Source organism: Eschrichtius robustus, chromosome 20 (genome assembly GCF_028021215.1).
Source record: "Eschrichtius robustus isolate mEscRob2 chromosome 20, mEscRob2.pri, whole genome shotgun sequence".
Lineage (NCBI taxonomy): Eukaryota > Metazoa > Chordata > Mammalia > Artiodactyla > Eschrichtiidae > Eschrichtius > Eschrichtius robustus.
The window spans coordinates 56759246-56773967 of NC_090843.1; the positions used below are offsets into that span (position 1 = coordinate 56759246).

The window sequence follows — 14722 nt, forward strand, 5'->3', positions numbered from 1 at the left end:
AAAGTTTTTTAAATTTTCTCAATGATAAAATATTTCACCTTACATTTAGCTGTTCTATGTTCAGGCATCTTACGGTAAAATGTTCAAGCATAATGTGCAGTACATTCGTCACACAGGAACCAAGGTATACTGAGAAAGAAGGAAAACTAAAATCTGTTCTCAGGCTTCGGTTTAGACACAAACACCAAGCAACAACACTCATTCAACAAATATTTACTAAGCACCTATGCGTGAGATGCTACTCTAAGCATTTAGGATACACAACAAACAAGACTTCTGCCCTCGTGAAGCTTGCATTCTAGTGAGGAGGAAAAGGCAGCAAACAGTAATAAACATAACAAATAGGTGAACTCTATGTACATTGTAAGGAAATAAATGTTATGGAAAAAGAAAAATTAGAAGAGGATAAGAGCAAGTTGTGGTAGGTGGGGGAGGGAGGTGGGCAGGTTGCAATGTTAAATGGGGTGGTCAGGATAGGCCTCATGAGGTAGAGGCAATGGGTCAAAGATTTGAAGATGAGGGACTTAGCCACACATATATCTGGGAGAAGGTCATCAAATTATTTAGTACTATATTTAAGTCCGTGTCCAAATAATTTCTCTAACAGAAAACAAAAAAGTACAATTTCTATTACCATAATAATATTAGTCAAAGCATTACAACAAAAATATTTGGATTCAAATATTTCTACAGATGAATACATTCCTTCATACCTTTTTCATTTCATTTTCTAAATTTTCCTCCTCTTGACCTTCAGACAGCCTTCTCCTTAAATCAGCTATTTCCCTCTCTGCGGATTCTCGATACTGTGCCCACTGTGTTCGCTCCTGCTCCAGCCTAAGGTGGAACTGATGCTCATAGTCACGAACTGTTTCTACAAAACATCACCAGATATTTCTAAGCATTCTGGAAAAAATGTCCTGGCACACTAAAATTTTAAAAGTAGTTATATAAAGAATTTAAGCCTAGTTTCTGGAAATCTTTTAATTCACTAAAAATAAAAACAAAAGCACTAAACTAACATTTCTAGTTCTTACTACATGTAGAAATTTTGCTAAGGACTTTAAATCATCTCTAATCTTCACAATAAACCTGTGCCATATATTATTTTACAGATGAGGAAAGCTTAGGAGAGGTTAAATACTCTGGCCAATATTTCATAACCAGAAAGAAACAGAGCTAGAATTCAAACCTAAGGCCAACTCTAAACCCTATGTTCTTAGATACAACACTATGACTCCTAAGACAAATATAACGTGTCACCCCAATACAACTATATACCTGAAAGGGTGAGAAAAGGGATATATTTTCAGAATGTTTTTACTATAACCCAAGATTCTAACTTGAGACAAATTCTATAAAGTCTTTATAAAATGACTTTATCTTTAATACAATCTTAAAACATGTGATAAACACTGCTGGTTGTCCATTAATTTCCACTCTTCTTTCTTACTAACAAAACCCCAATTTTGTTTAGGAAGTCAATGGCCCGATTTTAAAACTAGAGTTTCTAGATGCCTTGGTAGTTATGTGTAATCGGAAACCTCTATAAATTGTATGGGGGGGGGGGGGTGCGGGGGGAAATATGCTGGAGATTTCTAAAAAGTTTTTGCTTTACTGAGGCGGATTGGAGGAGGAGCAGTCATTTTTTTCAGCCACAAGGCAAAATGAAGTTGAAAACCACATGCTAAGGGTGAAGGAAAAGAAAAGCTGAAGGAGCCTAGGACACTGATGACATCAGGAACCACTGTACCCAGCCCTAGGTTACCTACCTCTGGATTTCTCATGTGAAAAAAACGAACTCTTACTTGGGTAAGCTGTTATGGTCAGTAATGTAACATGAGGCTTAGAGTAATCCCTAGGTGATAGCCACAAACTCAGAAAACAGTGCTAGTCTTACCTGCCTTCTCACAGAGTACTAAGGCAAAAGTGACACATAACTGCGAAGATGGGAAAAAGAGTCATCACTATTTCACATTTATATTATTAACAAAACTAATTCTGGGAACCCAAAGATTCAGGGGGCAGCTTAGTTCATTATCATTTTCTCAGAAATGCAGGAATTAATAAGCACTAGTGCTAAAAGTTGATAAAGAGACTAAACTACTACTCTTCCTTTGGACCAAGGGTCACCAGCTGGTAGCTCATAAAGCCTATTCTAACCCACAGGCCACTCTACCTCATAGACTGAGTGAAGATTTCACATAAAAATCCAAATTTTTCTTTAAAATGTAAAATTATGGCAACACTGGCCTGGATGGGCAATAATTAGCTGGAACTAATAAGTGTAAATAGTAACTTTACTCTTTGCATGGGAGGTCTTTCCAGTTCAGCACACTTCCTGTGCCCACACACAGCTTCATTCATTGACATTAGTGGCCTGCCTCTCCTATAAGAAAATCCATTTTGAAGCCCTGCTTTAAACCTTATAATGAACTATAGTTTTCATTTCATGCAGTATCTCTGTAACACTCTCATCAATAATTCTCCATTATTAAATTTGTTAAAGATACAGATGATATACCCATTGGCTTCCCTTTTATTTTGAATATGACAGTATATCTTGAAGATGGTAATACATAAAGCCACAAATGAAACATAAATGAAACTCAGGATATATTTTAAGACCTTCTGAAAATGTTCTCAATCATCAGAATCAGTTATATTACAAAATCATAAAATAGATCTGTCTTTATCTTTACCTTTCATAACAGCCTGAAGTGAAGCAACTTCTTCTCTCCACTGTCTTTTCACTTCATCTATAGCTTCTTGCTTGGTATTCTCAGACACCGTGGCAATGGCCTTGATATTTTCCATCTCTGCTTGGGCTTCCCACAGCTGTGTCCGAAGATGTCCCAAATCATCTTGTGCAGCTTGTAAAACTGCATTTTGCCTCTTCAGATCCTCTAGGAAAAAAAGTAAAAGACTTTCCATTAATGAAAAGTTCACCTTCATCAGGCTGACATTCTAATGAAGAAATTAAGCATTACATTTTTAAATGTTAACTTAGAAAATGAAATCATTTTAAATAAAGGTAAGATTTAAGGTATGCTGGGTATCACGAATCAATTATTAACTATCTAACCAAAGAGTGATTAAGGCCATATAGTTTTAGAACTAAATTTAGGCTCTTTCACCCACTGGCTAACTTATTTAACCTCTCTGGCCTCAGTTTCCACATCTACAAAATTAGAATAAAAATACCCACCTCAGAAAGTTGTTTTAATGATAAAACAAGTTATTGAAACACAATTCAAGAAATGGTTAATAAAAGAGGAAAGAAAGCCAGAGTACATGGCAGATAACTAGGTCTAAGCTTTTTTAAAGTTGGGATTAATTTCTCAGCACCCCTTTACCATCTCTTAAATATTAAATTGATCTGATGTGCCTACTACATGATCTAAGCCTAAGTAGGATATCTGGCCAAATTGACTTCCAAAAAAGATGAACCTACCAACAGTATATAGGGGTGTGTCTGTTTTCTCACACCCTTACCAACAGTCACTATTTTCCATTTTTTTAAGTCCTTGCCAACATCATGGGTAGAAAATGGTGAGTTTTTAAATCTATATTTCCCTATTAATAGAGAGGTTGAGTATCTTTTCATACATTTATTAGCGACCAGTATTTCCTCTTTGGTGATATCTTTTACCTGGGATTTCCGATGAATTGTTTTTCTCCTAATTTGGGAGAATATTTTATACATACTGGATATTAATACTATTTTATCTTACAAAACTGTTCCCAGTCTGCTGTTGTTTGTCTCAACTTCCTTTTTAAAAAACATTTATGCAGAAGAACTGTTCATCTTTGCAAAGTCATCAGTTTCCTTTACGGAGCACAATACTACCTCCACCAGCCATGAAAACAATTTGATTTAAGTTCTAACGCTACTACTAACCAGCTGTGTAACTTTAACAGAGTCACAAGGCCATCAAGCCAGAATAATGGCAACACTTTTCTGTATAAACTTCTAAGTACTTGAAAAAAGTCAAATAGATAGTATCAATCAAAGAACTTTTAAAAGTTGTAAAGATATTCATCATTATCAAACAATCACAGGAATTAACAATTTGGTAGTTCAAATAACAGGAAAAAACCTAGTCATACTAATTTTAAGTGAAGCCATTTAAGAAATCTTTACTCTCTCAATGTCAGTTTCCCATCATTTTGTCAACACTATTAAAATATTTTGAAACACTAGCCAGACAGTTATAAGCATTAGTTGCAGAAAGTAACTATCTAAAGTATCCTGAAGGCAAGATGGCTATCTAAGAAATCATGATAGTTGTGTGACTGGGAATGACCCAGAAACTGAGTAAAGACATAAACACGTGAAACCACAAAAGAAGTGGGTGTGTGTATCAACTCTATATTCTAAGTGCTATTTCATAAAATGTGAAATAAAAGAAAAAGCATTATTTCTGGAATACTTTATTAATTTCTGAGAAATTAATACAATTCTGTCAAGGCTCAAGTTTACATACTTAACACCTCCCCGTGCTAATTATCCCTGCTACTTTTGACTTCTTGGAAATCACCCAGAGCTATTCACTACCACATTGTCACTATGAAAAGAAAAACTGCAAATAAACAATAAACCTAAATACTAATTTTGGCATGTTTCCTCATAGTTAAAAGCAGTATAGAGATCCTGGAGGAAGAGTGGATCAAATTTTATTCCTGACTCACTTTATAAATATTTAGATAAGACATAATATACATTATTTATTATACATGATATATAGTATATATGTTAAATATATGTATATGTGTATATTTAAACCAGGAAACAAACAGAACTTAAAAAAAATTTTGTAACAAAGCATTTCAAACATGGTAGCCAATAGTACAAATTATTATTAAAGAACAATTATTTTTTGTTTTTGCATATGTAATTATGAAGATTTTCAAACTCAAAAGTTGAGAGTATTATATTACAACAATCTTCCACATACTTATCACCAATTATAATGATTTTGCCATTTATTTCAACTATTCTTTTTTAAAAGTAAGTCCCAGAAACTGTATTACAGCATCTAATGCACTATATATGCATCTCTAAAAACATGGATATTTTCTTACATATACACAGTGCCACTGTCACACCTAACTAATAATTGTTTGATATACTCTAGTACTCAATCTTAGTGAAATTTCCCCAATTGCCACAAAAATGTCTTCTTGAAGATTTGTTTGAATTAGGATCCAAACAAGACACTTCATTTGGTGATACCAATACTTTATAAAAATATTTCACAGAAACAAATATAAAGAATTCTGTAATGGACACCTATTACCTATCACCTGGCTTAATAATTTTTAATATTATTGCTACATCAGCTTCAATTTCTTTTTAACCTTAAGAAATAAAACATTACAAATACACTACTTTCTTCAGAGTAACAACTATCAGGAATTTGGAGTTATCATTACCATGCGTATTTTACACCTTTATGTTACAGGTTTTTAAACCTTAAGGCTCTCGTAGCATAGTATTCTTCTGCAATTGCCTCACATCCATCAGTTTTTGAGATTGCTAATACATGCAACTACCTCATTCGTTAATTGCAATACCAGAGTACCAATAGATCAGCTATTATGGTTCATGGGCATTCAGGTGTGAGCTAGGAATCCACTTTTTCTATACAGATGTTCCCCTTGTTCTAAACTCTTGCCCCAGTCTTCCCATTTTTATAATTCCATCTATGTCATATATCAAATTTCCACATATATGAGGATCTGATTATGAAACCTCTACGCTATAAATATGGTCTATTTGTCTATTCTCATGCCAATACTATATTGTCTAGTCTAGTATAGCATTATTTATAATATTTAGCATAATCTTGTGTATGTTTAAAATTTTCCATAGTAAATAATTTTAAAAGCCCATGATAGTTTTGAATAAAATGGGGGGACTTGGGGCTTCCCTGGTGGCGCAGTGGTTGAGAATCTGCCTGCCAATCCAGGGGACACGGGTTCGAGCCCTGGTCCGGGAAGATCCCACATGCCACGGAGCAACTAGGCCCGTGAGCCACAATTACTGAGCCTGCGCGTCTGGAGCCTGTGCTCCGCGACAAGAGAGGCCGCGATGGTGAGAGGCCCGCGCACCGCGATGAAGAGTGGCCCCCACTTGCCACAACTAGAGAAAGCCCTAGCACAGAAACGAAGACCCAACACAGCCAAAAATAAATAAATAAATAAATAAAATAAAGGAATTCCTTTTAAAAAAAAAAAAAAAAATGGGGGGACTTGGCCTCCCAGATATCAAAAATTATTATAAGCCTCATGCACCAATCACTCAGATAAAGCAACCATACACCCACAGGCAATCTTGTCCCATCCACCAGTTTGCATTCTACAACTTATTGTTTTGAGATAAGTCCCAGACATTTTTTTTAATTAATAAACCTTATTTTTTAGAGCAATGTTGGGTTCACAGCAAAACTGAGCAGAAAGTACAGAGTTCCCATAAACTCCCTGCCTCCCCACGCACAACCTCCTCTACTGCTGACATCCCCCACCACAGCAGTACCTCTGTCACATTCTCTGAACTGACAGTGACACATCCTTACTAGTCGCAGTCCAGTTTACATCAGGATAACGTATAGTATGTGTCCACCACTCTTACGCAGAGAAGTTTCACTGCCCTAAAAATCCTCTCTGCTTTGCTTAGTCATTCCTCCTATCCTCCTAACCCCTGGCAACCACTTAGCTTTTTCACTGTCTCGATAGTTTTGCCTTTTCCAGAAAGTCATACAGTTAGAATCACACAGTACACTGTCTTTTCAGATTGGCTTCTTTCACTTCATAATACACATCTGTTTCCTCTATGACTTTTCATGACTTGAGAGCTCATTTCCTTTTCACACTGAATAATATTCCACTGTACCACAGTTCACCTGCTCATCTACTGAAGGACATCTTGGTTGTTTCCAAGTTTTGGCAATTATGAATAAAGTTGCTATAAACATCCATGTGCAGGTTTTTGCATGGACATACATTTTCAATTCATTCAGGTAAATACCAAGGATCAAAATTGCTGAATCATATGCTAAGGTATATTTACTTTTGTAAGAAACTGCCAAACTGCCTTCCAAAGTGGCTGTACCATTTTGCATTCCCACCAGCAATGAATGAAAGTTCCTCTTGCTCCACATCATCAGCAGCTTTTGGTGTTTTAGATTTGAGCCATTTTAATAGGTGTGTAGTGATTGCTCATTGCTTTAACGTATTCACAGACTGGTGCAACCATCACCACAATCAACTTTGGAACATTTTAATCACCCCAGAAAGAAATCCAATACTTTTTATCACCCCCCAACCCTCTAACCCGGCAGTCTTAGGCAACCACTAATCTACTTTCTATCCCTATCACCTATTCTGGACATTTCATATAAATGGAATCATACATACTTTGTGACTGGCTTTTGTCACTTACCATAGTTCTTTCAAGGTTCATCTATGTTGTACTATCAGTATTTCATTCCTTTTTATGGAGGAATAACAAAAACAATTCGTTTATTCATGTATCAGTTGACGGATATTTGGTTGTTCGTCCCTTTTTGACTACTATGAATAATGCTGCTATGAAAATTTACATAGAAGTTTACGTATGGACGTGTTTTCTTTTCTCTTGTATATACTTAGAAGTGGAACTGCTGGGTCAAATGGTAACTCTATGATTAACCATTTGAGGAACTGAAAGGCTGTTTTACAAAGTTACTAGACCATTTAACATTCCTGTCAGCAATGTATAAGGGTTTTGACTTTCCACATCTTCGCCAACTCTTGTTATTAATTGACTTTTGGATATAGCCATCCTAATGGGTGTGAAGTGGCATCTCATTGTAATTTTATGCTTCCCTGGTAGATAATGACATTGAGCATCTTAACATGTGCTTACTGACCATTTACGTATCTTCTCTGGATAAATGTCTATTCAGAACTGTTCACCATTTTTAATTGGGCTGTCTTTTTATTACTGAATTGTAAGAGTTCTTTATATAAACTAGATAAAAGTCCCTTATCTGATAAAATATTTGCAAACTTTTTTCCCATTTGGTGGATTGTCTTTTCACTTTTTGGATAGTGTACTTGGGAGCACAAAATTTTTTAATTTTTCACAAAGTCCAACTTATCTAATTTTTCATTGTTTCTGCTTGTAGTGTCATATCTAAGAAATCACTGCTGAATCCAAAGTCACAAAGATTTACCCCTACATTTTCTCCTAAGAGTTTTATAGCTTACTTTTTAAACCTAGGTCCTTGACACTTTTGTAGATGCCAGGGATCCAATGTCATTCTATAGCATGTAGACATCCAGATGTCTCAATACACTTCATTAAAAAGATGATCCCTGCCCTGCTAAATTGTTTTGGCACCTTGCAGGAAATCAATTTTTTGTATATATTTCTGGATTCACAATTCTATTCCACTGAATTACTCCTATCCTTATACCAGAACCACACACTATCTTGATTACTGTTGCTTTGTAGTAAGTTTTGTGATTCCTCCAACTTTGTTTTCCAAGAATATTTGGCTGTTCTGAATCCCTAGCATTTTCACACAAATTTTAGGGTCAAATTGTCAATTTCTACAAAGAAAGCAACTGAGATATTGAAAGACACTGCATTAAATCTGTATATCAGGGGAGTATTGTTAATGCTATATCTTTTGATGTATGAACATGGGATGTCTTTCCAGTTATTTAGACCTCTAAGTTTTTTTTCACCAGTGTTTTGGAACTTCCCAGAGTATAAGTGTACAATAAGTACACTTATTTTGTTAAATTTCTTTATTATTATTATTTTTTTTTTTGGCCACACCACGCAGCATGTGGGGTCCTCCCAGACCAGGGACTGAACCTGTGCCCCCTGCAGTGGTGCAGTGGAAGCGTGGACTCTTAACCACTGGACTGCCAGGGAAGTCCTATTATTCATTTTTGATGCTATTGTAACTGAAATTGTTTCCTTAATTTCATTTTCAGATTACTCATTCCAAGTGTATGGAAATACAACTGGTTTTTGTATATTCATCTTGTATCCTGCAACCCTGCTGAATTCATATATTACTACAAACGTTTTTTTAGTGGATTCCCTATGATTTTCTATATAAAAGAGGTTATCTAAGAATAGAAATAGTTTTACTTCTCCCTTCCAATCTGGATTCCTTTTTAATCCCCCCCCACTCCGTTTCCTTTTGGCCTAATTGCTCTGGATGAATAGAAGTGGTGAAAGTGGACATCACTGTCTTGTTCCAATCTTACGGAGAAAGCATTCAGTCTAACCATTAAGTGTGATAACATTAGCTTCGGGCTTTTTGTAGATGCCCTTTATCAGGTTGAAGTTTCCTTCTGTTCCTAGTTTGGTTAGTGTTTTTATCATAAAAGGGTGTTGAATTTTGTCAAATGCCTTTTCTGTGTCTTTAGAGAAGATCGTAAGTTTTTGCTTTTCATCCTATTAATGTGGTGCGTTACATTAACTGATTTTTCAGGTGTTGAACCAACCTTGCATTGTTAGGATAAATCCAATTTAGTCATGGTATATCATTCTTCTTATGTGTTGCTGAATTTCTTGCTAGTATTTTGCTGAGGATTTTTGCATCTATATTCATAAGGTATATTGGTGATTTTTTGGTTTTGTTTTTTGCTTGTGATGTCCATGTTGTTTTGATATAGGGTAATAATACTAGCTTCATAAAATGAGTATGGAAGTGCATCCTCCTGTCTACTTTTTAGGAGAGTTTGAGAAGAATTAGTGTTAATTATCTGAACATATGGTAAAATTCACTACTTAAGCCATCTGAACCTAGGCTTTTCTTTTCATATTTTGTGGGTAGTTTTTTAATTACAAATTCAATCTCTTCATTTGCTATGGGTCTAATTCAGATTTTCTACTTCTTTAGTCAGTTTTGGTGTTTGTATCTTTCTAGGAATTTGTCCACTTCCTCATTCACAGTATTCCCTTACACTTCTTTTTAATTTCTGTAAGGTCAGTAGTAATGGCCCTGTATTCATTTCTTGGTCCATCTAGCTAAAGATTTGTCAATTTGTTGGTCTTTCCAAAGAAAGCACTATCAGTTTCATTGATTTTCATCACTTTTTCTATTCTGTATTTCACTGATTTTTTTACTTTAATCTTATTAATTCCTTCCTTCTACTTGCTATAGGTTTCATTAACACCTTTTCCAGTGTCTTAAGGTGAAAGATTAGTGATTTGAAATATTTCACTTTTAATACAGGCATTTATAGTTACATATGTCTAAGGGCTGATGTAGCTGCATCTCATAAGGATTGGAATGGTATGTCTAAAATTCCATTTATCTCAAAGCATTTTCTAATTTTCTTTGTGATTTCTCTTCCAGCTATTGACTACTCAGGAGTGTATTACCTAATTTCCACATATTTCTGAGTTTCCCAAATTTCATTCCATTGTGGTCAGAGAACAAACACTGTATTATCAATCCTTTTATACTCAAATCTTCTACTTCCTTGTTGAGCTTCTCCTTATTGTTCTACTCATTAATGAAAGTGGAATACTGAAAAATACAACTCTTATTGTCAAACTGTGTATTTCTCCCTTCATTTCTGTCAGTTTGCTTCCTGTATTGTGGGACTCTGTAGTTAGATGTGTATGTTAACTATTTTGTCTTCCTGATGGATCGGTCCTTTTGTCACTATAAAATGTCATTCTTTACTACCATTTTTTGGTTTAAAATCTATTTTGCCTGATATTAGTATGGCCTTTCCAGCTTTCTTACTGTTGCTGTAGGCAAAATACATTTTCTTCAGCCTTTCACTTTCACTCTATTTGTATCTTTGAATCTAAAATGTATCAACTAGACAGCATATAGTTGGATCTTGTTTTATTAACCACTCTGAAACTCTCTGCCTTTTGTTTGGATTCTTTAATCCATTCACATTTAATACTATTAATATCACAATATTGTTGGATTTAAGTCTGCAACTTCTGTTTACTGTATCTTATGTCCTTTTGCTCCTGTTCTTCTTTCACTGCTTTCTTTTGACTTAAGTGAATAATTTCTAATGTAACATATTACTTCCTTTCAAAATTGTTTCATTATATTTTCTTGTGTTATTTCTTTAGTGGTTACTCTAGGGCTTACCATGTACATCTATTTTATTTTTTAATATTTATTTATTTATTTAGGCTGCGCCGGGTCTTAGTTGCAGCACGCGGGATCTTCGTTGTGGCATGCAAGATCTTTTCTTTAGTTGCAGCATGCGGACCTCTTAGTGGCGGCATGCAAACTCTCAGCTGCAGCATGCATGCGGGATCTAGTTCCCCGACCAGGGATCGAACCCGGGCCCCCTGCATTGGAAGCACAGAGAGTCTTACCCACTGGACCACCAGGGAAGTCCTATTACCATATACATCTTAACAGAATCTACTTCAGATTTGTATAACCCTAATACCCATGAAACATAGAAATGTTACTCCTCTATAGCTCTCTTCCCTTTTTCCATGTCTATGCTATTATTGTTATATACGCTGCCACCTATATATGTTATACACCCAATGATACACTGCTATACTTATTGCTTCATATAATTGTCTTTAAAAATCTGAGAAAAGAAAGGAGACCAAGTATATATTTATACCATCTGTTATATCGCCCTTCTTATATACCATTTCTGGCGTTCTTCACTTGATCTTGTGGGTTGGAATTACTATCTGCTGTCATTTCCTTAGTCCAATATAGCTTTCCTCCCATCCAACTCCTTTGTGCTGATATTGGCAAATATATTAAATTTCCATATGCTATGGGCTCAATAAAGCAAATATAAATATATGTACATATGTATTTTATGCATATATATATATATATATATATATATATATATATATATATACACACACACACACATATATACACACACACACACATACATATAAAAAATACACAATTACCTTTACTGGGGACTCTGTTTTTCTCATGTGAATTCAAATTACTGTCTATAATTACTTGCTTTCAACTGAAGAACTTCCTTTAGTATTTTTTATAAGGCAGTCTGCTAAGAAAAAAATTCTTTTTTTTTTTTTAATCTGAGAATATCTTTATTTCATCTTCATGTTAGAAAGATGCTTTTGCTATATATAGGCTTCTTGGTTAACAGTTTTTTTTCCCCCCTTTGAGCATGTTAAATGTAATCCTACTGCCTTCTTGCTTCCATTGTTTCTAATGAGAAGTCAGCTGTTAATCTTATGATGTGTCTCTGTGTGGATCTCTTTGAACATCTCTATCCTACTTGGAGTTCAATGAGCTTCTTAGATGTGCAGTTTACTGCTTTTCATCAAATTTGGAAATTTTTCATCCATTTCCTCTTCAATTATTTTTTCTTTTCGTCTCTTTCTCTTTCTAGCACTCCCATTACGTGTTTACTGACATATTTAATGATGTCCCACATTTCTACGAGGCTCTTCATTTTTCTCTTTTCTTTCTGTACTTCAGACTGGATAATCTTAACTGACCTATCTTTAAGTTAATAAATTCTTTCTTCTGCCAGTTCAAATCTACTGTTGAGCTCCTATAGTGAATTTTTCATTTAAGTTATTATAATTTTCAACCCCAGAATTTCCACTGGGTTCTTTGTTACAATTTCTCCTTATTGATATTCTCTATTTGATGAAAACACTGTCACACTTTACTTCTTTAAGCACAGTTTTCTTCAGCTCTTTAAATGTACTTATGGGGGCTTCCCTGGTGGCGCAGTGGTTGAGAATCTGCCTGCCAATGCAGGGGACACGGGTTCGAGCCCTGGTCTGGGAAGATCCCACATGCCGCGGAGTAACTAGGCCCGTGAGCCACAACTACTGAGACCGCGCGTCTGGAGCTTGTGCTCCGCAACAAGAGAGGCCGCGACAGTGAGAGGCCCGCGCACCACGATGAACAGCGGCCCCCGCTCCCCGCAACTAGAGAAAGCCCATGCACAGAAACGAAGACCCAACACAGCCAAAAATAAATAAATAAATAAATAAATAAAATTAAAAAAAGAAAATGTACTTATGACTTCCTTGAAGTCTCTGTCTGTTAAATCTGACATCTGGTCACCCTCACACGGACTGCATGCTTTTTTTCCTTTGTATGGGCCACAGTTTCTCCTAATTTTTTTTTGTTTGAAAACATTTTTGGTAATACACTGCAATAACTCTAGTACTGGTTCAGCCCCACTCCCTTACCAGCTTGTTACTGTTGTCTGCTGTTTGTTTGGTGGTTGACTGGATTTTAGTAAAGTCTATTTCTTCTCTCCCACTTCCTTCAACTCCTGTAGTGTGAAACCTCTGATGTTGCTCCTCAGAAGGTACAGCTTTGGACATGTGCAGAGTCACTCTGGGATGACAACAGTTTTTGCAGGGCTCCCTTTTGAGTATCTCTTTCCCTGACCCACATCCATCTGTCAAACTCTATACTTACTTGCTGGTGCTCTTCTGAGTGATATATCTGCTTTAGGAACAGGGCACTGAGTGGCGGGAAATGAAGTGGTAGCCTCTGATCTCCTTGGCTTGCTTCTCCCAGCATAGAACCTCGACCCAACAAACAAGTTAGAGCAAAGGCTATCAGGGCCCCAATATTCTCAGTATGCAGCACCCAAGTTAGAGCCTGCATCCTAAGGAGTAGGGGCCAGAGGGAAGAAAAGAGCTCCAGATCTCTTGGCCACACTCAACTGATACTTATCCTCTACAACAAGTGGCTGGGGTGGGGGGAGTTCTATGGTCCTCAACTGTGAACTCAGGAGAGCGGGAGACCTGTGTTCCCAGCATCACCTGCCTGGAGTGCAGTTTCCATCACACCAGGCTGTGAGGGAAGGAGGAGGAAGTGGTTCATGGAGCAAATGTCCCAGACTCTGTTTTTACCAAGATTTAACAGATTTTCTTGGAAAAATATTTCATTTGCTGTATGCCTTAGGACTACTTCTAGAGACTTTAAATGGTTGTTCTTTAAAATAATTTTCCCAAGTTTTGCTGGGCAGTGGGTCTGTGGAGCTCCTCATATTACCATTCTAGAAATGGACCTCTCAAACTATCATTTACCCATAAATATTTCAGTATGTAACCCTAAAAGATAAAGACCATTTTTAAAAAGTACACATAACATAAAATTTACCATTTTAATCATTTTTAAGTGTACAGTTCAGTGGTGTTAAGTTATTCACCTTGTTGTGCAACCAATCTCCATAACTTGTCATCTTACAAAACTAAAACTATACCCACTAAACAGCAACTCCTTATTTCCCCCCCTCCTCTAAGCCCTTGGCAACCACATTCTACTTTCTTTCTCTAAGTTTAATTTTTCTAGACACCTCATAGAAGTGGAATCATACTGTCTTTTTCTGACTGCCTTATTTCACTTTATAAGGACCATTTTCACATCTGAAAAATTTAACAATACCTGAATATCATCAAACCAGTGTTGAAATTTCCACTTGTCTAATTTTTTAAAAACAGTTCAGCTCTTTGAATCAGAATCCAAGAATGTCCATATACTACAGCTAGTTGATATATATCTTAAGTCTCTATTAATCCATAGGTTTCCCCCTCCATCTCTTTTCTCCTTGTACTTTGTTGAGGAAACTAGGTTGTCTTGTAGAACTTCGCATAGTGTGGATTTGCTAACTACATACCTATAATATAGATGAACTTGTTCCTTTTTTCTTTGCATTTCCTATAAATTGGCAGTTACCTATAGTGGGTCACCAT

The 14722-nt window shown here is 35.9% G+C and overlaps 1 protein-coding gene across 2 annotated transcripts in view; it reads right to left on the reverse strand.

Annotated features, from left to right (window-relative positions):
- Window positions 1-14722, reverse strand: part of RABEP1 (rabaptin, RAB GTPase binding effector protein 1) — a 102727-nt gene that overhangs the window by 42710 nt on the left and 45295 nt on the right. For both annotated transcript variants that reach the window (XM_068530621.1, XM_068530620.1), the window contains 2 exons: window positions 2703-2906; window positions 714-874 (listed from right to left, as the gene is read on the reverse strand). In XM_068530621.1, coding sequence (XP_068386722.1) covers window positions 714-874; window positions 2703-2906 — 365 coding nt within the window. The remainder of the gene's footprint in view (window positions 1-713; window positions 875-2702; window positions 2907-14722) is intronic.